The following is a 24,213-nucleotide window of genomic DNA, read 5'->3' on the forward strand; positions in this document are numbered from 1 at the left end:
CGGCGTGTGACCTTGACGGAAGGTCAAAGAACTGTTTGAGCAGATGTAAACACGTGGTAGGATACATGACGAGTTTAAAGCGACATCAAAACATCTGAAGATAAATAACATGAGCTGTTTCTAAAAATACCTTGAAAGCCATCGCAGATTAACCGAATCTGTCAATTAATTATGCAAGCAAGGCAGACCAAACTATTTCTAATAAATTGGAATTATTCATGCGAAAGTTGTCAGATATGACATAGCCTGACTGAAAGTGTTGTAATTATTTAACGGAAAAACAGGATTATTTACATAAGCTGTTTCCGACAATACACCAAAAGCCATCGCAGAGTCGCCGAATCTGTCGATCAATTATACAAGCAAGGCAGGCAGACTAGAAAAATAACTTGCCTGATGTGAGGCTCGACCTATTTCTAATAAATTGGAATTATTTATGCGTTGTCAGCTAAGACACAAATTTACTGAAGGTTTTCTAATTATTTAACAAAAAAGCATGAATGTTTACATAAGCTTTTTTTGACATAACACCGGAAGCTTTCGCAGATTAACCGAAACCTTTGATCAATGATGCAAGCAAGGCAGGTTAGAAAACTAATTATTTAACGAAAACAAGATTAGTTTACTTGCAGTTTATGGCGAAACTATAGCGTTTTTAAAGTGAAGTTATGCTGATTGAGGACAATATTATGTAGTGGTTTAAGTCCTAAGATACGCTACTCCAAAACAACATGATGTTTTTCTCTCGCATAACTAATTAAACACTATCACAATCAAAAATCACCAATCGCGTTCTTATTATGATTAGCACTCTATTAGAATTGAAACCATTCCGTAATCTTCGATACAACAATAAATACTAGCCAAAACTTTATTTTCCAGCACATTTAAACTACAGAAATACTGCTATTGATGTTTCTATTAAGGTTTATAGTTGTCTAAATTCTATAATTTATTACCTTGTCTGCGGCGGTTCTGTTCCGTTGCCAACCAATATAATTCGAACACCGCGTTGGCCGCAATACTGTACGTTGGAGCAAGTCATGTTCTCACCTGATACGCCTGTATAAAGTTAAACCATTAGAAACCAACACAACTTTCAGAACATTCTTATTTAATCGACTGATTGGTTAAGTCTGTTAAACTCTTACGGTGTACTATCAAATGTAAGCCGTTGTCGTTGGTCAAAAAACGACTTCAGAAGGTCTAGAACAGATCACAGTCGTTGTACACATTTATGTATGCATCTTTAGGATGTTTGATAGTTCGTATTTAATCGTGATACCGGTATCCGGTATTTTATATCCAGTGTGGTAAACAAGTCATTTTGTTGTAAACAAGTCAAATAACTTAAGTACCAGTCAAGTCATTTGAAAAATAACTTCCAAAGTCAAGTATTTTGCAAGAATAACAAGTCAAGTCCAAGTCATCAGTTGCAAAAGTCAAGTTTCAGTCAAGTTTTTGTATGAGCATGTCAATTTCAAGTCATGCCATTGACATCAAAGTATAAGCAGATTACTATTAAAATTAGTAAACTCGTCCGATTATAAGCAACAATTTAACTAAAAAAACACAAACGCAATACGCAGCAATTAAAGTGTTTAATATGCAAAACTTGGGCTAAATTTTAATGAAAAAAACACTTAATTTAATCCCAAGTTATTTGACAAAATGACTTAAGTCCAAGCCAAGTCATTTGTCACAATAATTCAAGTCAAGTCATTTTGGTCAAACAACTTAAGTCAGGTCAAGTCTTTTAAAAACAGTGACCTAAGTGCTCTTAAGTCAAGTCAATGACTTAAGTCATTACAACACTGTTTATACCACAGTACCCTCCGATGCAACACTCAATCACATCATCTCCAAGGTCAAACAAGCAAAATTGATTACATTGAAATATAAAAATGTATGTTTCCAGGTTAAGCAAAAAAAATGTGACCTCATCAACGCCTTTAAAATGTTTGATAAAACTTTTAAAAGGTGCAATGAGACGCAAGGCATATATAGGCTATCTCAGAGAGTGGTTTATATTTTTAACGTGCTATTTGAAAAATCTTTTAAAGTGGAAAACGCTCAGTAATGTTGCAAATCATGAGTGAAATGTTAGAATTTAATTAATGGGTATTGGATCTGCCCCGGTGCCACCCTAGTATCAATATTGGATGACCAATCACAACGCGTTTGTAAATGAAGTAAGGTGTGGTCCAGTATTTGACTTGGTTATAATTGTTGCCGCATTTCCGCGTTAATTTTGATTATAAACTTGGTCTAAACATAATCATTTGGCATCGGATATTGGCGCCATCATTTACACAGATAAATGTTAGTCATATAGGTATACACTTACCTGTTAGTGTGAGAATTGCTCCTATGGTCATCAGCCAAATCATCGTTTAGAAATATAGGCCTGTTTTATAGGACAAACGTCACGCGAATATGAATGACTTCTAAATGCATATATAAACTGTTGCTACCAGGCATGGTAATATAAATCAAAAACAGCTCCTCTGGTAATTGTAATTATTAACCAACGTTTCGGCAACCTATACAAGCCGCCTTCGTCAGGGTGATTGACACTGAACGCTCGTACAATAAATGTAAATGCACGAAACAATGGTTTTAAGCAATAAAATGTACTCGGACGCATAGAGATTTTAAAGCTAGACTCACTGCTAAACAATAATAGGCTACTTCAGGTTTAAAGGTGTAAAATCATTTTAAAGTGCAAACTATTAATACAAATATCATAAGCTGATCAAAATTATAAACTAACTATCAATAAGTTAGGTTTTTAACGTTTAAATTTTTAAACCTTTATCTCGGTGAGATAACTGAATAGCTTCTAACAAAAACGGAATAGAACTCGCACTGTATAGTCTATCGTTAGACTACCAACCATATAGCCCTTTTGTCGAATATTACGCTGCTACAAACTTTTCCGGAAACTGAATCAGTTTGACCTAAAAATACACGTTCATGAAAGCCATAATCTTTCTAGAATCACTACATATTTTGTTCTTTGAAAAATGTTTTTTTAAATAGGGTGAAACTTTTTTCAAAGCCTCTTGAAATAAATGTTGCACTGAATATGTTATATATATTGAAAATCACCTTGGTCCTTGCAAGATAAATCTCGACATTTTATAGATGTTAAAATATATATTTCGCCGGCAAAAGCCGAATGTTTCTGTCCAATGTTTATACTGTTTCGTTGTTTATTCAGATAATCCGACGATGCCTTCAGTAGGCGATATACATATAACATATATAGATAAATATATTATCATCTGCAAAAGATGTCTGACCTCAATTACTAGTTTGGGGCTCTTAAAAAAATAGATTCATAAAGATTAAGAATAATAAGCCTTACAACTTGATGAAACTTTCGAACGTAAGAAAGCACAAATGTGATCTAGTGTAGAGTACGTATTGTTATTTGTTGGTATTATTCGAACTTAATGTTTTATAACAAACTTATTGACGTGCAAATACGGAGACCTCTCACCATTAAACATTTGACCGTGTCTATAAATAAATAACACGGAGATGTTACCCCTTAACACGCCTCTGCTAAATGCTTCGATGGCCAGACGATGTGTCAAAAGCTGTGGGCATTAAGCCAATCGAGGCTAACGAAACTAACCAACTGAAATAATGTAACGGACAGAAGTTATTATGCTGGACCGTTACTACCGTATGGACCCTTTCGCCACCAGCTTAGCCCTGCACTATAGCCTTTCAAAAGACAACCTGGTAGCCATAATAGCACTCGTATCAATAAAACGTACGAACAGAATGCAGAATTCCTCGGTGATGAAGGTGGTTCTCGACCTACTTCATCTACGAGCACAGGTTTACCAGTCCGCGCATATTTCCAAAACATGCGAGGTTGAATGCAGTGTCTTAGAAAATACTAATGTGCTTATTTCTATTTTTTGAGGTATGTGCTTTGTTTGTATTACATTTTTTCTAAGAATATTTTTAATCAATTCTGACACTTTGATTGAGGATTAAAAGCCTTTATTGTCTTACTGAGTTCTTTAACCAGATTATGGTAGCAGTGTATTCTACCACGTAATAGCAAAGTGTTAATGGTTTTTGATCCATATTCAACAAAACATTTCGGATTACTCTCAATTAGGTTTTGCCAACTTCCACTAAAACTAAATAAACGCATTTTTTGCGCTTCGCGCGATTAGAAAAATTAAAGGAAGTTGGTCGTTTTTTTAAATAACTTGAATTGAGTGAAGTCGGTTCGGTAAAATGACTTGCACTGAAGTCATTGAGTCAAATTACTTTGGGTAAAATTAAGTGTTTCGTTTAACAATTTATTATAAAATTGAGATATTCGTCTCAATTGTTTAACGAAAAAAACTAGATCGCTACATGTGGTTTCTTGTTATTTTTAGTAAACGTGTTTTTTGTAATCGTGAGTTTACTAATTTATGATTTTTATATCAGTCAATTGACTTGGAGTTCACTTGGCCTGTTACTTTTTTTAAATACTTTACTTTGGCTAAGTTTTTTTCACAAATGACTTGACTTGGGCTCAAGCCATTTTTTGCGTTGTGCACGACAAAATTACACAAGTAAAATATTTGACAAAAAGGCAGATTTTATTAAATCAGAAATAAGAAGTATTAAAAGAAACCCAATGAATTGTTTTTAGAATCCACACTCGGCAGTTTAAACTAAAAAAGTTAAAAAACGATATTTTTTGGATTATCATGGAAAGACATGTTGCTCGAGTTTGACAGTAGCATTAAAACAAATGTGGGTGCAATTTATAATGAAAAATGGGGGATAAATTTGTACTTAAAATACCTAGCTTCTATACCAGCGGTTCTCAACCAGTGGGCCATAAAGAAACATTTGAGGTGGGCCACAGACCAATTTAAAAAGCCTAGATTTAGTTTCATTTGTTTAACTATATTTAATTTTACAGGAATAATGGCTTGGGAAGGAATTGAAAAGAAATGTAAATTTATTGTTCAGTCGCAAGTATCTCACTAATGCACGGTTGAATAAATAATCTGTCTTGAAATATGTTCTGCTGTGTTTTGTTATAAACCTATTTTACAGTTTTTTCTTTCATAAAAATGAAGTAGGCCACATATTTTTTTTGCAACGTAAATGGGCCACGAAAGATAAACGGTTGAGAACCACTGTTCTATACAAAACAGGCCTCCGTTTTTAATTCGAAAATTTCCGACACTGATGATACTCGGCGAGAAACAAACAGAGCCAATAAAGGATAGGGAGCACAATTTAAACAATTGTAGACTAGCTCTGTTAAACATCGGTTAAGTACACCAGCTACAAAATTAGCTCCTGCATTCAACGGGTTTCTGGATTTTACTTCGAGAATTTTCCGGCACTTATGGTACTCTACGACAGCGTCTCGCAACCTTTTTTGGCTTACCGCACCCTACAGAAAATATGAATGACAGAGCCAATAACTGACAGGAACTGCAAACTTAACAACTGCAGAACAGCTCCGTTAAACATTGTTTAATTATTTCAGTTAACCAATAACAGCAAACATCCCGCTTGCTTCTATGTTTAACTGTTCTTCGTTTTTTACTTTGTTCATTCTCGAGGGTCGCAATCTAAACAGGAACAAACCAGCTCAAAGCATTGTTTAAGCAGCATTCATTCCGCTTGCTTCAAGAGTCCGAGTCATTACTACTACCGCTGCTATCACTCCCATAGTTTCCCAGCAAACCAAGGCCTGAAGGTTTGGCTGGTTCTTTAGCATTACTGGGGGTTGTAGTTTGATGAACTTCAGGTTTGGCAGTTACTGTGTTTGAAACTTCGGACTCTGCGTCGTTTTTCGGTTCCGCTTTCTTTTGTTTCCTCACAATGCCAAGCGAGGCGATCGCGCGTTTTTTGCTTTCGAGTTTCTGCGTTTTCGACGCTGGAGGCGCCGCGGAGCTGCTGGTTTCGTTCTATGAAAAATGAAATTGAACAAAAAGGAAAAAAAAAACGTTTATAAGGATACAGCAGGCAGCAGTGCCATGTTTGTTTCTTGACTTGCTCCCTCTGAGTCTGTGTAGCTCAGTTGGTAGAGTCCCGGTATGACCGAGGTCGTGAGTTCGAATCTCACCACAGGTTTGTTTTATGAACAGGATGCAGCAGGCAACGGTGCAATGGCTGTTTATCGACTGGCTTCCATACTCTAATATTGTGTAGGACAGTTGGTAGAGCGGCGGCCCCGGTATGACCGAGGTCGTGAGTTCGAACCTCACCACAGGCTAGTTATACGAACATGATGCAGCAGACAACATTGCTATGGCTGTTTATCGACTCGCTATCATCTGAGTCTGTGTAGGTCAGCTGGTAGAGCGACGTTACCGGTAATTAAGAAACCCGTGAGTCTGAATGTTATTGCAAGTAGGTTTACAAACAGGATGCAGCCGGCTACGGTTATACGATTATTTCGAGTTGCTCCACCACTGAGTCGGCATATCTCAGTTGGTAGAGCAGCAGTTACAATGTGGCCGAGGTCGTGAGTTCGAATCTCACCTCTGGTTACTTTTCTTAAGCCTTTTCTTGCTTGTGAACCAAACAAAATTTGTGTGATACGCTTGGTGAATTCGTTTTTGTCGTTGCGCAGAGTATATCATACAATACTTGGCCACCAATGTTTAGCATTTAACATATTTGCTGCAGATTAACAAAATGAATCCAGTAGGTCTGATATGCCTTTCTGCTAGCTACCTTGTTATTAGCCTTTTAAGAGCACCATTGGTACATTTTATATTTGCAATCCCTATACCAAGTCAAATCTTAGGTATAGGTTTAGTTTAATGCTAAACTTAATCGACATACAATAGTAAGGATCTCCGATGGAGGTGGGAGTGATCTTTTGGATGCAGAAGATGCAGAGGATGAAGATGTGGCAGGAGAATCTTCATCGCTGTCCTCGTCCTGCAGACGTCGGATCAATCCATTGTCGAATATCTTCCTGAAGAAAACAAGATTTTTTTTCAAACAAAGCAAAACAATATTATATAGTTCAAACGCTAGGAGCAATACAAATCACACTTTTTTGTCATTTAACGAAGTCGTAAAAAATAGTTTTTTAACTGAGAAAAAATGAACAAATTTATGAAGGTAAAAACTGGGTAGTAATTATAACCTCCAAAAACAAACCTAATTTCTGCATCCTCTTCTGCTTTCTCCCTGGTGATCCTTTCTTCCTCTGTTTCCTGACGTCTCCTCAACATCTCGTCGTAATCAACTCCAAGATGACGCTCGTTCAGATCTTTCAGCTCCTCAAGTTTCTCAAGCAACTCCATTTCACGCTTAGAATCCCTCGTACGAATTTCCAACATCTAGGAAGATAAATGTTATTAACTAAGCTTGAATAGTGAGCAAATGTTTAAGTATAGTAAGTAACTATATCATTACTTGACTTTTGAAATTGTGCTTACTTCTAAAATAAAGTTTTGGTGCAAAATGATGTTAGTTTTACTAAAAAAAAAACTGAATCAAGTATGTTATTTTGCTGAAAAATAATTTACTTTATTTTCTGTTTTTCATGCACACAAAATGTTACAAGGGTGTGCAATATTTGTTTAAAAAATTAACATTAATCAAAGAGTTGTTTACAAGACAGGGGACAGATTATAAATATATAAGTGTTTATAGCAAGATATATATAGCAATATACTAAAAACTTAAGAGTTATAATGTTCTATGCAGAACATTTAAGCTAATATTTATGGAAAATATCTAAGCCTTCACTATACAGGATATATTTTGCACATAAAATGACCTTCATTGGGTTTGATTCGTCGGCCTCTTTTTGAGCTTGCAGCTGTTTTTCTTGTTGGTCCAAGATTTTTTCTGCTTCAAAATTCCTCGTTGCACCATGTTCAATTGCGTAATCCATGTTTTCAGGATCAGTCTAAAGATGTAAATAAATATTGTAGAACACTCAGTACTTTGAGCATTTCAAAAAATGTGCTTTTCATTTGTTTCACAGATTATTACCGAAGGATAAAATGTAGGTTTTAGGTAAATAGATGGGTGATTTAAGTTAGCAGAATGGTCAATCTTATAAAAAAGTATACTTGCCCTCTTTTAAAGTAAAAAAGGCAATTTGCTAATAATCTGAATACCTTAAATGTGATTTCTGCCACACATTTTGTGCACTTGATATAGAATCGGTAAATTCTGAGTCCGATGTAATTCTCTTCCTGAACTGTTTCCATTCTTGCATTAAACTTGGTTCCTTTGTAAATGTAGTTACCACAAGTTTTGCATCTGAACAAATTAAACAAATTTTAGTTAGTATGTAGGTATGTAAAGAAAAACTAGCAAACCATTTACCTTAATATCTGTGGTATTAATGCATGCGGCCGGTGTACAATAATGTGTGACCAACACCCTGAGTATGCAGTCTTGACACTTTTATTCAATACTATTCGGTTTTAAACTAGCAGCTTGAATCACTGTGTTATTGTGTGCATTGAGATTTAATTGTGAATTTGTATACTCAACAATCTTTATCAAGTCATCACCTCATTGAAGTGACTCTATTAAACGACTTAGTGCAATTCTACGATATTTGGTTCTATACTAGCGGCTTTATTTAATGTGTTTTCGTGTCTTCTGAGATTTAATTTTAAATATACTCACTGAGCAATATTAACTGAGTGACACGACTCTGACTAGAGTTTAAAAAGGGTGAAAGAGATCAAAGAAAGGTGTAATGTCAAAACAAAATTATGAGCAATTTTTTCTGGCATTTAATAATGATGTAGCTTGATAATAAGTTGCAAAGCCAAAAAGGTCGAGTAAATGGACAGCATCTGGAATAAGACCTTTCGATATGAGCTTGTATCATCTTCAGTTAATGTGAATAATTATGCAATAATTATGGTTTTCAAGAAAGGTGGACTAAAATTTATGTTTGATGAAATTGGTGGGTTTGGTTAACACTTCTTCTGTTAATTTAAATTGTTCTAATTTACTTGAATTTCTAGTTGAAGCTTTTAGTCTGTTTGTCAACTTGAATTCGCAATCTCTTGGATTAAAATGTTGAACCTACCTCAAGTTAAAAGGAGCCATGACTCGGATGACATATTGTCGATCTTTGGCTCTCTTAAGCTTTGGTATCTTGGATGGATCATAATCAGGAGGGTAGTATTTCTAAACAAAAAAGTACACGTTTTAAAATCAATTTGCTGGATGAATGCAATCATTTAGTAAGAGAGGAATAAAATATATCCATTGACCCGATTGTATTCCAGTGCCGTTCTGCTAAAGATGCCGTCCAAAACAAACCCAGTGATGTCATTTGGTGTAAAATATTGCTTATTACTGAGAAAACTAGCCTTATTATCGTATATACATCACAGAAATTCGGCGTAAGATATGGACAAAAAAATAATACGAAAAGGCTATTTGCCCGGCAACCCGGTACTGTATCATACTTTAAAATTCGAACTTCAAAATTTTTCCCGGAAGAACAATTTTACAACTGAAACAATGCTTGCAGCAACAGTATATTCATTAAAAATAAGTTATTTACAAATAAATAAAAAATTAGAATGTTTACTTACATTTAGAACCTTACGTTCCGACATTCTTCATATAAGATTTTAGCTAACAGTAAATAAAGAATTGATCACTCAAATTTTTGTTTGTTTTATTTCTAATCGAGGTAATTTAATTTTAGGAAAGTAAAAATAAACCTCAACGAAATTTTTCCCAAGTTTTCAACATGCAAATAAATTTGGTCACGCCCCACTTATTAAATTATTCAGGCATATACTTTATTATTTAAAATTGAAGGGCCGAAAGTATGGCACAGAAAGGTTTGATAAGAACGGTTGGGTCTGCGTTTAATGCTATAAGATTTGGTAAATATTTATATTTAGTTTACAACGTTTAACGAACAAAATTCAAACTCTTTTCTACAATTTATAGTGTATAATACTACGGTTTCGCAGTATTTATCTCGTCTCCTACATGGTCTAGTGGTTAGGATTCCTGGCTTTCACCCAGGCGGCCCGGGTTCGATTCCCGGTGTAGGAAACTTTGCATTGGTGGTTCAGTGGTAGAATCCTCGCCTGCCACGCGGGGGGCCCGGGTTCGATTCCCGGCCAATGCATTCTTTTTCGCTTGGTTGTGGTCATTTGCTAAGCATAAAACATTGATTCTGAAAAATATGTATGACAATTAGCGTGACTTTTTCAAAAACGTGTTGTTATTGAATGTTAAAAAATAATATTTGTAAGTGTATTAAGAATATTAATCTGTTTAAAAACGTTTTCGTTAAATACCTATTTATAACCAACCTCTAAAAGCTTTATATCATAAATAAGGCACTGGTCTAGAATCCTACGACATTTTTATTTAGGGATTAAACTGCTTACATTATTAGGGTCAGGGTTCAAGTTTAAACTTGAAAAGCATTTACGTCTAGCTTTTGATGTCCGTTTTCAACCTGAGAAACACTTTAAACATCCTGAAGTTTTCAAACGATCTTACAAATCGCTATCATTGAGATATAAAGCCGGATGGGAAAATGATTGTAATCAACCCCCGGGCGGCGCTAACTTCGCCTGCAAAATTATCGGTTCAAGGGAGCTGTAATAATGTGTTAACACCGTACATATGTTGCACCTTAGCCAAGTAACAGTTAACTGATATAATTTAAAGTTTTCAAAGTAAAATTTGAATGCAATTACCCTAAATTTGAATGGCGTAATATCCTACGGCGTAGACTACACGAGTAAAATTTCTAATATATAAGTGTTGTTATGGGTCCCATTATAAAACTCGAAGTATTCTTTTGCGAACTGGAGTTATTATTTTTCTCTTTCTAATTATTTATATTGTTTTAAAACATTTTGGCAATTACCAAAGCTATTATCTGTATAAAAATCAATAATGCACCATGAAAACGATGCACATTATTTTGGGCGAACGACATTTTTGAGCAAAATATTTTTAGCAAAACACGGCGAAACTTTTCTAAATAAAAACAAACCAAGAATTTATCGCAAAACGAACTCTTCCAAATTCGGGGAGCGTCTAATTCCGGAAGGTAACCCTCCCCCGGGCGCACGTACCGATTTAGACTCACTGTGACGTCACACCGGGCATTGTGCGGTCATAGCCCAGGGCGCGCGGCATCGACTCGAATTTCAAATCGTCAAAGCTGCAAACAGCGAAGGATTAAAGATAAATCGCCATGTCTAAGCGGCTCTACACTTTTGTTTCTTTGTTTCTGCTTGTCGGCATTGCTTTCGTCATTTCCGGTGTGACGTCACCTTGTGTTGTCCAGGTAAGACTTTTTTTGATATTTATTTTGTAAGTTAGGTTGCTACATTACTGCTTTTAGCAGTGCCTTGGTTACAGAAATAGTTTTATTGTGACGGAAGCTAAGAAATAACGAATAAAATTGATAACATGAAGGATTATTTAAAATTTACAACAAAGATTATATAATTGTATTATAAGTTAAATAATAATATTGGTAATGGTAACAGCTGATTAAATAAGGCATAGCATAGGCGTTGAATAGTTTGTGGCACGCAGCTCTTGATAACATTTGGCGACAGCGCAGCGGCTTCAAGATTGATCCTATTTTATTTTGTTTGCTAAGCTAAGAACGAGCAAATGTATTTGCAAATGGATTGTTTTCAGCTGCACATTTCGCACTGGCTGATATCGCCTGTCAACGAAACTTATTAAATCGTGCCATGAAATTTTCACCTTGTTAGGTTGAAAAATCTTTTGGATTTGTTGCACTTTAATCGTATACGAAAAATTGTATCAAATAGTTTACTATTAAACTTGGAATCTAAGAAGATCCTATTTTTGTTTATATTAAGATTTTTGATTAGACTTTAACGATCTAATGTTTGTTTAAATTAAGAATAAGCAAATGTATACCCATTTCGACCGTTTTCAGTTTGCACATTTAGCATTTAGCATTGTTGCCGTTAAAGCCCTTAGGGCATAATAAACAGTCTTGAATTAAATTGCAACAGCGAATACCTACAAACAACTTAACTTCCAATCAACATTGTTTCACTGACTTTGGCTGGTGGGTCGTGAAGCACTTTTAAAATTCCACTAGTTTTAATATATTTTGCCAATTTCTCTATACAATGCAAGTAATAACAATGTACCGGTTTCGAAATTGAATTAAATTGCAGTTGTTCTTTATGAAAGTTGTTTTTTCGTCAAACTTCTTGGTTTGGCCTAAAATAAACTCCCAGTAAAGTAAAGAAATAAAAGTTTGCTCAAAGTGGGGTTCAATGTAAAATTTAACTGCAAAAAAATCCATTCCCAGCAAAGACCTTGTTAGAATAACTCAACTTCTATTCATTGACAAAAGAATCAGGCGTTAAACTAATGAAATTGATAAACTCGTGGTTTTACAAGCAAGGACTAGAGTAAAAATGACAAAACTGTTTTAACAACAATGATTATTTCGGACTCCAGCCATAAGACCGAAATGTGAACTAAGAACCATCGTAACAGCTTGATCCATAACCAACATTATTCCAGATGGTTAATTACAAGCATGTCCCCATATTCAAACCCGTAACCCCTTACACCCCAACGATATACCAACAAACAACTTAAATCCACAATCAACATTATTCCAGATGTGCGGAACAAACGTTGCACCTCACAAGATGCGAGGACCCCACCAGCCCAGAGGACCTTTTGGAGGACCTCCTCCGTTCTCACAAAGAAGGGGAGGTAGATCTATGATGGATCCGAGCGCAGGAGAGGACCGGGATGACACAATCTGTCTCCAGCAAGGATTGTTCTTCGTTGGAATGTCCAAAGGAGATGAAACAATGTACCTAGTGACGCCGCGTAAGTTTGCAAATTGTTTAAACATTTACAGTTGTGGTTCTTAAACTGGTGGTCCGCACAGGGCCTGTTCATGATTCTGAGCGGCTTTCTTAAAATACCGTGGTGTCCTTTATGTGTCGTTGAAAATATAAACACAATACACCACACAAGATATTATCAATACCAATAAATCAGTTCTGATTTGAATCATGATGCAAACACATTACTTCAACGATATAAAAGGGTTGCTGTAATTAAAAAGTTTGAAAAACACAGGTTAAATTTTACAATAATCACTGACGACATATAACTGTCCTCCATTTAGTTAAAAACGCCATGTTTAGCCGATTTTTCAACGCAGTCGCAGTAAAATTAAATAAAAACCAAAATCCTGTAATTAAGCTTTCGAAATAACAACAATTTTTCTCTCCAAAGTTGAAAAAAGAAAGCAGCAGATTCGTGTTGTAGCCGGGTTACTTCTCATCGGCGGCATCGCGATCCTATTGGCTGAGCTCTTTATTACGTCAGCAGCGTGCCAGCCGGACCGTGACGACAAGAAGGTCGATCCACTGACGAGCAAGCGAGGCGTTGTTGGAACTGTAGCCCTCAGTTTGGGATGTAAGTGGTTGTTGAACTTGTGTGAGGCAATGTTATACCTATAAGCGTCAGTGAACGTAAGCCGGTACGGTCCAGATATTCCGGCGAAATAATTTTTACAGGTTTGCCGTATCTTTGAAACAAATACAAATTTTACCAGGCCATTCTTTGTTTTTCACCTGGCCATCCCGCTATCTCCCAAAGTATTTAAACAAAGATTTTAGTTGGAAATTTGTGAACGACATCCAACGATAACCCTCAATTTAGACGCCCCATTGTGACGTAACCTTGTGACGTCATCCTGAAAATTCATGCGTTCCAGACAGAATGTTATTGTACATTCACCCCTGCTTATATTAGATTGAAAATACTTGGTATTAAACAAGTAACATGGTGCGTATTTTATAAAAAAAATCTCATCCAATATATTGAGAAGATATTGGCGGCGCGGTGTTATAAATAAATCGGTATGAAATACATTATGACTAAATTTGATCTCAAAATTGCATTTTGGGCAAAAAAAATTTTTTGATCAGATACCATTTTAATTTTATCGGTGCCCATAGTTTTTTTTTTTTTTTTTTTTTTTTCAAACTACAAGAGAAATGTATTTGATTTTACCTCCAGGAGATAAAAAAATTACTGGGTCGACTTTCGTGCTATTCTAAACAAGGTAATATGTTTTGTCACTTTTATCACATCTAAAATACAAGAAAGAACAAAAAATGCTGAAAATCAATATAGTTTTATCAATTGCAAACGTAGCGTGGTCGAAGTTTATTTGTTTTTGCATTTATTTGTTTTTTAGTCGTTCTCGTGTTGTGCGGACTCTCAATGTACACCGATCTCAAGCGAAAGACATTAACTGGAAAACGAAACTTTGTAAGCAACGTCATCAGCGCTGTTAGCGGGAAAAACATAAACGATGACGAAATGTTTGGGCTGGACCCCTCATTACCCCCCAACACCGAACCCCCCCTGCCGGCTTTTATTGACGTCACACTACTGAACGGGAGCGACTACCTATTTTCCAACTCAACTGTAAACCAGACGGACATTTTTGATCTACTCACGCCTGAGGTTCTGGAAACAATCGACGAAAGCGACCCGCAATGGTTTCCATTCCCGCCTCCTAACAGCCCCATGCATTTGTTTATGGGCGGCGGCGTCGTACCAATTGTCGGCGACGGAATTGCTTTAGGGCCTTTCAGCGGAAACGGAGCCGGCGGAAATCGACGAAGGCGTTCGGCGCACAAAGCATTTAGGGGAAGCCCCAATTTGGGTGACGTCATGAAGCTGATCATGTTTGGAGAAATTTCGCAGCTGAGTTTCGGTTACTCTTTCTACCTATGTTGGATTGGAATGCTATTTTTGTGTATTGCGCTTTTTCTGGCTGTATATATACGCGTCAAGCAATCACCGTCCATCTTTAATCTCGTTTAATTAGTTGTTTTTTTGTTATTTTGTTTATAGTTTTATGTTTAACACATTTTTTGACACGTGAGTCTTTCTCAAACTGTGGGTCGCGCCCCTATCTTAGGCGTTTGGTCACCGTCTGCAGTAGTTCGCATGGTTAGATTTATTGAGGTGGTTCTTAGAATCGCTCCAAAATGTAAAAAATGTGGAAGAAATACGTAGACATGACCCCCGCCCGTCGCTTTACGTCATTTTAAAATGGCGTGAGAAATGGGCTGTTGTTGACTGACTTCCATTTTACACTGAAGCGTTAAAACATGCTGAAAAATACGCTAATAGTTAAAAGAATGATGTCGTTAGTTTTGTTCACTTACAAAAGTTTGCTAAAACGATTTGTGTCGACAAATTGCTTTAAGCGTTCTGCCACGACGCTTGCTTCAGCATGTTACAGCTTACAATGTTGTTGGTTGACTGATGCTTGCGCTATAAATTGTGCTATTTGCCAAGAATTATTAAAGTATTACTCACTTCTTCGAAAAAACTAAAACTAAAAAATAAAAAAAATAAAAAACATAATAAGAATAGTTGGTAAGTTTTGTCTAGTTTCGAATAGCAGTATATATATTGTATAATATGCACAGGAACACAGTAATATACAAAACACAGATATGTTTAAGGAATTGCTATACGGTGTTAGTCAGATTAATCCTAAATTAGCGTGTACCAATTTATATGGCGCCTCGTCAAGCAAATATACGTATTATCGCATACTATGTTTGTTTTACTAAAGTTAGTTGTGATTACATGCTTTACATGCGTGGTTCGTAGGTTGAAGACAGGTGCGCAATGTGACCTAATCAGTTGTTCACCACACATTAGGTTTAAGAATATCCGCCTGTTGTTTTATAATGTGTCAGCCTCCCCCGAGATCTTTAAAAAGCCCGAGTCAGTGGGCAGAAATATACGATTGAAATAAATTGTATAAAGCTGTTGTTTATTCCATACAGGAGCATAACGATTTAGGAGGTAGTAAAATGTACAAGATGGATTTTGTTTGATAGGTTGTCTCAATCCTGTCTGGCAAATTGTTTGATGCAGCATTACAATAAGCTTAACTTGAGATGAATGTTCATAAGTAGTTTATTAACAGTAGATATGATAAATTAAACCCTTTTACACGCAAGGAAACCCAGGTAGACAAATAAATAGTTAAAAATAGATAACGGGCGAAGTATAAAAAAGGATATAATTTGAGATATTTGTAAAATACTCAGTTCTTTCTTAAACTTTTTTTTTAAATCATAAACTTCTTGCATTTCTTTTCATTTAATAAGAAAAGAAAAGTGTGAAATGTATTTTCGCTTCTGGCTGTTTGCTTTTACTGCTGTGACCTGGAGCATAAGACAAACAGAATGTAAGTATATTTGATATAACAGGCTACAAACATAAAATTGTAAAGGTGAAATGCCATATAGTGTAATATTTTCCAACTATACTTATTGTGGGTGGATAAGATGTATGAAAACTTTATGAGTGGATTTCGGTATATATACCTTATTTTAGTTACGTAAATTGGTGAAATGCAGGTTGTATAGAGTCGAAACCTGACTTGGGACTCGACGAAATTGGCAACTTTTGATTGAGTCGGATTCCGACTCGAAAAGTCAAGACTAGGACTAAAGTTTAATTTCTTAATATATCATAAAAGAACTTTTCGGTTTACAAATGTAGCGCAGTATTTTTTATCACCTCACGGCCATATACACATATAACTGAATTCTAAGATACGTGGTTGGGTCATATCTGTTATCTCAGATCTACATTTTAATCCGCCTCAGCAGTAAATGTACATTACGCCAGCGCTTTCTTTACAATGTTAAAAATAAAATACAATGTTTAAAAGAATTTTTCGAAACGTTTAAAATGCTGCCTACTCTATATGGACGTTGGTAATCTTTCTACGTCTAACTACAACCTCCAGCAATTATCTTAAGAATCTTAAGATTTATTCGACACGTTCAAAATAATACCTATACTTCTGTATCATGGGCTTTGATATTCATTTTTCCTTTAACTACAATCCCCAGCCATTATCCTAAGAAATATTTGAAACGCTAACAAAATGCTACCTTATTCAAAATCGGCTTTGGTATTTACTCTGCGTCTGACTAGAAACTTCAGACATAATGCTCCAAAATATAGTTGGTACGTAATTTATGCAAATTTTGAAATGACTGACTTAATTTTAGGCGAATCATGCAAGGGAAGATACTTTACAATTTCCGACGATAAACTCACTCAGTCTGCAGCTGCTACGTCATGTGGTAATTATAAAGCAGGGAAGCTGGCAAGTGTCCCGGATGGAGAGACACAAGGAGAGCTGGTTAAGCTGGCGAATCAAAGGACATTCGATCCATGTAAGTGGCAAACTGAACGTGTAAAATAAAAGATCTTCTTGCCATTACACGTAAATGACGACAATGATTTCAAACGGGAAGAAATATTCTTTAGATCTTCTTGTCGTGGTCAACGTCAGTAATTAATATGTTCTAGTCATTTAAAACAGAAATATATTTCGCCACAAAATAAAGAATCCAAAGTAAGGCAAATTTATTCGAATTAGGAAACTGATGATGACTTATTTAGTGGCGAAATACATTTCCCTTTTACCATCCAGAACTTATAAATGACAGACTTTGACCAAGACAGGAAAGAAGAAGTATTGGATCCATGTAAGGTTACATAGGTGCACAGAAACATTTTGCTTATTAAGTTATGTGCTTTTGTGTTATAACATGTCTCGGGGAAAAAAACACTTGTTTGTAGGCCTAAATAAGCGCTGCTTTAACCAATAAATAAACAGAAACTGCTTCTAAAATTAACAATAAAACTTAAAGTTTAAAAAAACAGGATCAGAGATTTTTTAAAGGAACATAGGCTATATTTCGCCTATATTGGCATCTTCAGTAGCTATAAGCAGGGCTGCGGAGTCGGACTCGGGACTCGGGACTCGACGGAGTCGGTTTGTTTTGCCGAGTTGAACTAGGGACTCGAGTAAGACCGCATAAAACTACCCGAGTCCCGAGTCCGATGTGCGCATGCGCAGTATCAATTTTTAAAACTGTTAAGGCGGCAAAATGTAAGTTGTAAAAGTGCGATAGCAAATGGTAAAATATTTATTAACCATGTAATGTGAGTGGATCAATTATGACATCAATATGAGTGGATTGCAAAAAAATCCACCTTAATTTAGTTGGGTAAATGGGCAAAATACAGGCTGTAGAGTAGGGCTACCATATTTTCAGCACCTTAAAAGAGGACATTTTCTTGCCTGCAAGTAAAACGAAAGTAGAATTGTTACGTTTGAGAAAAACGTGTCAAGTATTGCATTCAGCTTCGAAATTAACACGTCCTTTTCTAAAACACGGATACCGTACTTCTGGCGTATAGCTCATCAGTAAACAGAGTTTTCCTTTTCAGCATTATAATGTATAACTTATATTTTGATTAATGTTGTCTAAATTTAAAGAAAGTGTCTGCTGAGAAACACCTGATGCCATAGACAAGTGGTTCTTAATCTTTTTAGCCGTGTCCTCCTGGGTAATTTTTCCATGCCTTGCCCCCTCCCCCCCTCTCTACGAAAAAAGCACTTCGTCATTTTTAATTAAATATCACTGAGACAACTTGAAAATAGTGAAGTTTGTCGTCGGTCGCGAAAAAAACAACAGCAGCAATATTGCAAAAACATTATCGATTCGCGCGAACAAGTTTGAGTCCCTGTTGCTAGCCTGTTATCCAATTAAATAAAACATGGATAAAAAATAGTTCGAGCGGTGGGTGAATTTTATCGTTTATCTATAAGTTGGTTTAAATAGGGCCGTTATACCTTCAATGATATGAAAACATGCAATGGCACTCAAAGAGACTTTGTGCTAAGAAAAGTTAACATCCAAGTAGAAAAGATTCGCGCAGAGCGCGAAAATTTTTTGCCGTTTTAATGTTAAAGTTGGTAAAAACAGAGTTTGTACAGCGCTGTAGGAGTGGTGTACAACACAGCGAAACCATTGGAATCATTGCAAAAATTAAATATTAACTTAGAGCTAGCGCAAAAAAAAGTATGAGCAACTAACTCAAAATGCGAAAAAAGAGGATATTTGGACATTTTTAAGCGTCCTCGGAGGATCATTCAGTTTTCTTGAGGAAAGAGGACAAATCCTCCTAAAAGAGGACATATGTTAAGCCTACTGTAGAGTCAGAGCTGGACTCGGGACTCGACAAAATCTTACATTTGGCCGGAGTCGGACTCGGGACTCGGGAGTCGGACTCGGGTTTAGTTTTTTGGCCGGAGTCCGACTCGGGTTTTTTTTAACCGACTCCGCAGCCCTGGCTATAAGTAAAGGAAAATACATATACATAGAAGAGAAATAATAAAATTAATAAAAAGTCAAAAACATATTATGAAAGCAGTACAGATTAGGTAAATTTTTAAAAACAAAACAGACTTTTAGAAGAAAACTATGGCTTATTCTAACGCAAAGCAGCGCCGAGCGGACAAGGCAACCTAACACATGTTTTTTTAATATGTTTACCTGTAGATTACAGGGGTGGATTCGAGGAGGGCGGAGATACAAGGTCATGACGCCTTCAAAACCTATTTTTTTAGCAAATTTCCTGATCGCTTTAATCATAACTTAACTTCAGCTGCATAATTGCACAACAGTTGGTTAGAGAACAGGTCCTCTTCTTTCGATTACGTAACTATGATGTGACGTTATGACGTAATTAGTGACGTCATATCTGAAGCTTTTCAATTCCCCTTAAACACAAATCCAGAATTCGTCTTTGTAGTCGTTTCAACAAGGTCTTCAATATAAATTAAAACTTTTGGCAATAGTAGTTTACTTTGCCTTTAAAGCCAATGCAAGTTTAAGCATTTGAAGGTATTTTAGGTTTAAAATCTATAAATTCAAGATAAAATAGGAGCCAAGTAAATAAATTGTTGTTTTTTGTTTTGCTTGAAATTGTCAAGATATCTTTTTGGGTGGTAAACGAGCATCTTCAAGCAGCGATTTCTTGTGGCCCGGAGGAATTAAGGTCAGCTCATCAGGTAAAGATTAAATAACATATTCTGTGTTTGCTTAAAATGAATTTCTCTTTTGCGATATCACCAAAATTACTGACTATTGAATATCAGCCACGGCAGGTTACAACCAATGGCCAGGCGGCAAAGCCCAAGGAAGCGGTCATTGTATGATCTTATCTGGAACAAGTGGAACGTTTGGTTATACTTGGCTTTGGGGAGATTCAACCTGCACTCCAAATCGTTACTACTTATGTCAATACAACGGTAAGCAACGATCCTAGTTAATTCACTTTGCAAATACGAAACCTGTTTTTATTTTTTGACGAAAATGTCCAAAAAAATGCAAAATTGAATATAAAAAAGATAATGTTAGACAGCATTTAAAAGTTGTATATTCGTAGTAGGTTAAAGGTGTGTAATTAGACACTGACTCATAAGGCGAGAGCCGGCGGCTGCCTAAATCTGTTACACGTTCTTGTTATCGTTGCGTATATATTCACAAATCTCTGTAGCCTACACACGATACAAACACGGTGATTGAAGCCATTAGTATAAATCATTAGTAATAAGAAACGCCAATCCCAATTGCCTAGGCGTTGGTCACACGTCAGTGGATAGCGATAATATGTGTTGTGACGTCATACTAAGGAGTGGAGTAATGCTTGGTAAGGATACAATGGGCGATGAAGATTTTCATTACAAACGTTTTTAACTAGAGAAGGCTTTAGTTGATCTTTGAAATTAAGATTTAATTCGGCGCAATTAACAAATTTGAACCTTCCAAAAACGGAAAATATGGAACTACAAAAATCTTGGACATAATTTGTTATTATAAAATAAATGTGTTTATTACATTGGCAGTTTGGCAATCTTTCATATTTTTTATAGTGTGGTTGCCTGAGAAAAATTACAATTTATATTAGATAACTTAACTTTTGGAATTCACAAACTCGAGAAGGTATTTTTGTTTTAAAGTTGCCAAGTCAATGACTTGGGGCAGCCTTAACAATATAACAGACGTTCAGTCGTCGTAAACTCTAGAAAATAATAGAAATAATTAAAAAGAGGTAAATTCGTATGATTCATCGTCGTTCGTCGGTTTCCATTATAAAACGAAAAAATTAGTTACAAATACATTCAATTCACAGACACGAGGAGCATTTCAATCGACAGCCCATCGTATCGTGTTCAGTTGGGACATTCCGTTACGATAACTGGTAAAATAACTGGACTCTACAACGAACCACTGACCATCATAGCTAATTATACTTCTGGTGAGGTCTTAGTTGCCACTGGAGTAATTACAACAACCTTCAGCTATACAATAAGCAGCGCAATTAGATCCCAGTTTACAACAATACGATTTGTTGCAAAGGGAACTTCTTGTGTTACAAGTGAAGGTACAACTGTACTGCTCGAAAATGGTGAGATCTTTGTTCAGACCAGTATCTCTCAATACATAAACGGTTGCTACCAGGCATAATAATAAAAAAACAGTTCCTCTGGTATTTAGAATTGTTAACTTTAGCAACCTATTTAGGACTGCTTCGGGGTAAATGATATCGAACTCTTGTAGTACAATGAATCAGTGTTTCTCACATTGTGTGCCTCTAAAGATTTTTTAATTGTAGCGAACAGTTTAGAAATGTGGAAAAATAACCATTTTTGTTATAAAAAGGTACACAAACAAGGATTCGAACAATGCACCATGTCTATTTAGGACACTGTCACTTATTGCTTTCCCGTTTATTGGGGTCATCAGGTGCTTTAGATTTGCGACTTGCTTTGGTTGTGATATTTAAAATCTGTCTTGACAATTGTTTCAGTCCCTGCAAGTATCAGCTTGTCAAGAAGCAACATAGTTGTTAATTACAATGTTCAACAAACAGTAGATTGTACTTCAAGTGGAAAACCAACACCACGGATTACTTGGTACAGGTAAGATCATGAGACTGTTGCACTAAAGTGCTTTGTCTGCATTCTACTTTTAAAATTAACTCACTGACAAAAACGAATAGCATGTAACTTGAATAATTACCTGTTCCAGAAACAACGTTGCTGTTAAAACGACATCCCCAGGAATTTACCAAGGATCACAAACAGGCTCTGGTACCGTGAATCGACGATTATACCTTACATTAACAAGCGTGGTCGATAGTGGAAGTTACGTTTGTAAAGTTGCAGCAAATGTGGCCGGACCCATGCAAGAGTTAACTCTTACAGTTGCAGGTAATTCTCCTATTACTAACTATTTCTACCACGTTAAGGGAGATGGAAAATCGAGGGGGGGGGGCGGATCCAGGGGTTAACGTGGCCATGTCCTCAACTAAACTATTTTTGCCTAACTACGTAAATGTTAAACTGACAAAAATATTTTAGTCTCAAAGCGTCGTGTATCTGACCGCAACCCCAAAGTGAAAGATTTGGTAATTAAACAATAATCTTACATTTTTTCACATTAATATTGTTGCATTTTTTATTAAAGTAAAAACTCTTCAACCTAACCTTTTAACAGCAAAAGGGAACTGTGTGGCTGTCCTAAGGTTACTTCTTGATTACGCCACGTTATGTAACGTCATAAGGTATTTTTGTGACGTCATCTCCCCCCCCCCCCCCCCCCCCCCTACAACCAAAATCCTGAATCAGCACCATGGGAAAGCGGCTTATTTGTTTGTTTCGATATAAAAACGCAGTAATTTTTTGCAAATTTGAAAATTAAATGAACTATATACGCTTAATGAAGACATTCAAACTTATAATCTGTATCTTGTTATAAATTCTATATTTTTTTAATTATGCAACGCGATATAGAAATTACAACGGGTGTAATGAAATGAACTTAAACTAAATAAAAATTATTTGATTTATTACGAACTTTAACTAAAAAGATTACTGTAGAAAAACTACTCAACATTCAGTTCGATACTCATACTTACTATACCTACTGAACAAAAGCTGTCAAAAGATTTATTATCAATAGAATTCACTAAGAAAAAGTTTCTCGCGTATATTATGTTTTATCATTTTATAAAATTAAATATGTTGTGCGGACCCCTTTAAACCTTTCCAAGGATCACAGTGGTTCGTAGACCCTAGTTTAATAACCACTGGTACACCGTAGGATAAGTGTATCGGGATCAAAGATATACGATAATGTTTCCTTTATCTCAGGCGAATCATGCAAGGGAAGATACTTTACAATTTCCGACGATAAACTTACTCAGTCTGCAGCTGCTACGTCATGTGGTAATTATAAAGCAGGGAAGCTGGCAAGTGTCCTGGATGGAGAGACGCAAGGAGAGCTGGTTAAGCTGGCGAATCAAAAGACATTCGATCCATGTAAGTTACACTTAAACATTACAGTTTAAGACTATCCCAGAAGGTATTTTTAAGCGCATTTTTCTGCAAAAAAAAGTTAAAAAACATTGATACAAGGTTTAGCTTTTGTCCTGCAAAGTTGACTGACACGGGACTTCTGTAATAATGTGTGTACTGTCGATTAAGAAAGTGCTCCAATGAAAACGCTTTAGCCGTGTACAACAATCAAATTGCTGGCGCAGTTCTTGTGTTATAATGAGTCGATGACTGCACTTAAGTATTTCAAAAAATACACTATTTTCAAAAACTAAATCATTGTTTTTGTTTCGTTTGAAATTATTAAGACATCTGGTTGGGTGGTAAACGAACATCTGCAAGCAGCGAGTTTTTGTGGCCTGGAGGAATTAAGGTCAGCTCATCAGGTAAAGATTAAACAGCATTTTCCGTGTTTTGCTTTAAATGAATTTCGTTTTTGCGACATCACCAAAATTACTGACTTTTGAATTTGAACCACGGCAGGTTACAACCAATGGCCGGGCGGCAAAGCCCAAGGAAGCGGTCATTGTATGCTCTTAGCTGGTACAAGTGGAACGTTTGGTTATACTTGGCTTTGGGGAGATTCATTCTGCACTGCAAATCGTTACTACTTATGTCAATACAACGGTAAACTATACATTATAAAGGACTAGGCAATTTTTTTATTAAAACTTCCTTATGTTATACGTAAAAAAATAAAACTTCACAATACATTGAAACTCAATTTAATAAATCATCTGTAATTTTAAATGATGTAACACACATATCATTTTTTTTTCTTTTTTCTTGTTTTTTCTTTTTATTGATTTAACGACAATCAAGTGTCAGTCTTACGACTGAAAAAACTTATTGTCGTGTCACTATTTACAGTGAGTAACTAACGGTTCACAGGAACAACACGTTAACAAGGACTCAATAGTGTGCACTGGGCA

General features: G+C 35.9%; 3 protein-coding genes, 1 long non-coding RNA gene and 2 other non-coding genes across 6 annotated transcripts; 5 read left to right on the forward strand and 1 right to left on the reverse strand.

Annotated features, from left to right (window-relative positions):
• Positions 1-4,606: 4,606 nt before the first annotated feature.
• LOC146162772 (splicing factor YJU2-like) lies at positions 4,607-9,713 on the reverse strand. Its single transcript, XM_083384564.1, has 7 exons — positions 9,573-9,713; positions 9,059-9,159; positions 8,127-8,271; positions 7,781-7,912; positions 7,156-7,337; positions 6,832-6,967; positions 4,607-5,948 (listed from the first exon to the last, which is right to left on the reverse strand). Exons 1-7 carry the CDS (start codon positions 9,594-9,596, stop codon positions 5,667-5,669), a joined length of 1,002 nt encoding a protein of 333 aa, XP_083240690.1. The 5' UTR covers positions 9,597-9,713; the 3' UTR covers positions 4,607-5,666.
• A 262-nt stretch (positions 9,714-9,975) lies between these two features.
• Trnae-uuc (transfer RNA glutamic acid (anticodon UUC)) lies at positions 9,976-10,047 on the forward strand. Its single transcript has one exon. It is a non-coding gene; the product is annotated as a tRNA-Glu (tRNA).
• A 5-nt stretch (positions 10,048-10,052) lies between these two features.
• On the forward strand, positions 10,053-10,123 carry Trnag-gcc (transfer RNA glycine (anticodon GCC)). Its single transcript has one exon. It is a non-coding gene; the product is annotated as a tRNA-Gly (tRNA).
• A 1,086-nt stretch (positions 10,124-11,209) lies between these two features.
• LOC146162775 (uncharacterized) lies at positions 11,210-15,266 on the forward strand. The gene is made up of 4 exons (XM_083385778.1): positions 11,210-11,302; positions 12,636-12,852; positions 13,267-13,449; positions 14,237-15,266. The coding sequence occupies exons 1-4, from the start codon at positions 11,210-11,212 to the stop codon at positions 14,869-14,871; spliced, it is 1,128 nt and encodes a 375-aa protein (XP_083241904.1). The 3' UTR covers positions 14,872-15,266.
• A 917-nt stretch (positions 15,267-16,183) lies between these two features.
• LOC146162776 (uncharacterized) lies at positions 16,184-21,410 on the forward strand. Its single transcript, XM_083385301.1, has 5 exons — positions 16,184-16,258; positions 17,094-17,261; positions 19,874-19,951; positions 20,039-20,191; positions 21,076-21,410. The coding sequence occupies exons 1-5, from the start codon at positions 16,195-16,197 to the stop codon at positions 21,408-21,410; spliced, it is 798 nt and encodes a 265-aa protein (XP_083241427.1). The 5' UTR covers positions 16,184-16,194.
• A 1,793-nt stretch (positions 21,411-23,203) lies between these two features.
• LOC146162777 (uncharacterized) lies at positions 23,204-23,877 on the forward strand. Its single transcript, XR_014494636.1, has 3 exons — positions 23,204-23,266; positions 23,590-23,667; positions 23,765-23,877. It is a non-coding gene; the product is annotated as an uncharacterized LOC146162777 (long non-coding RNA).
• Positions 23,878-24,213: the final 336 nt, after the last annotated feature.

Source organism: Ascidiella aspersa, chromosome 3 (genome assembly GCF_963924565.1).
Source record: "Ascidiella aspersa chromosome 3, kaAscAspe10.2, whole genome shotgun sequence".
NCBI classification, from domain to species: Eukaryota; Metazoa; Chordata; class Ascidiacea; order Phlebobranchia; family Ascidiidae; genus Ascidiella; species Ascidiella aspersa.

Bases quoted from the DNA above. Each gene is read 5' to 3' on its own strand.
- LOC146162772 (XM_083384564.1), bottom strand. From the start codon at position 9,596: ATGTCGGAACGTAAGGTTCTAAAT. The intron at 9,160-9,572 runs GTAAGTAAACAT...TTTTTTGTTTAG, and splicing joins CGGAACGTAAGGTTCTAAAT to AAATACTACCCTCCTGATTA. The intron at 7,338-7,780 runs GTCATTTTATGT...TTATCTTCCTAG, and splicing joins ACGAATCAAACCCAATGAAG to ATGTTGGAAATTCGTACGAG.
- LOC146162775 (XM_083385778.1), top strand. From the start codon at position 11,210: ATGTCTAAGCGGCTCTACACTTTTGTTTCTTTGTTTCTGCTTGTCGGC. The intron at 11,303-12,635 runs GTAAGACTTTTT...ACATTATTCCAG, and splicing joins CGTCACCTTGTGTTGTCCAG to ATGTGCGGAACAAACGTTGC. The intron at 12,853-13,266 runs GTAAGTTTGCAA...TTCTCTCCAAAG, and splicing joins AATGTACCTAGTGACGCCGC to TTGAAAAAAGAAAGCAGCAG.
- LOC146162776 (XM_083385301.1), top strand. From the start codon at position 16,195: ATGTATTTTCGCTTCTGGCTGTTTGCTTTTACTGCTGTGACCTGGAGC. The intron at 16,259-17,093 runs GTAAGTATATTT...ACTTAATTTTAG, and splicing joins GAGCATAAGACAAACAGAAT to GCGAATCATGCAAGGGAAGA. The intron at 20,192-21,075 runs GTAAGCAACGAT...TTCAATTCACAG, and splicing joins CTACTTATGTCAATACAACG to ACACGAGGAGCATTTCAATC.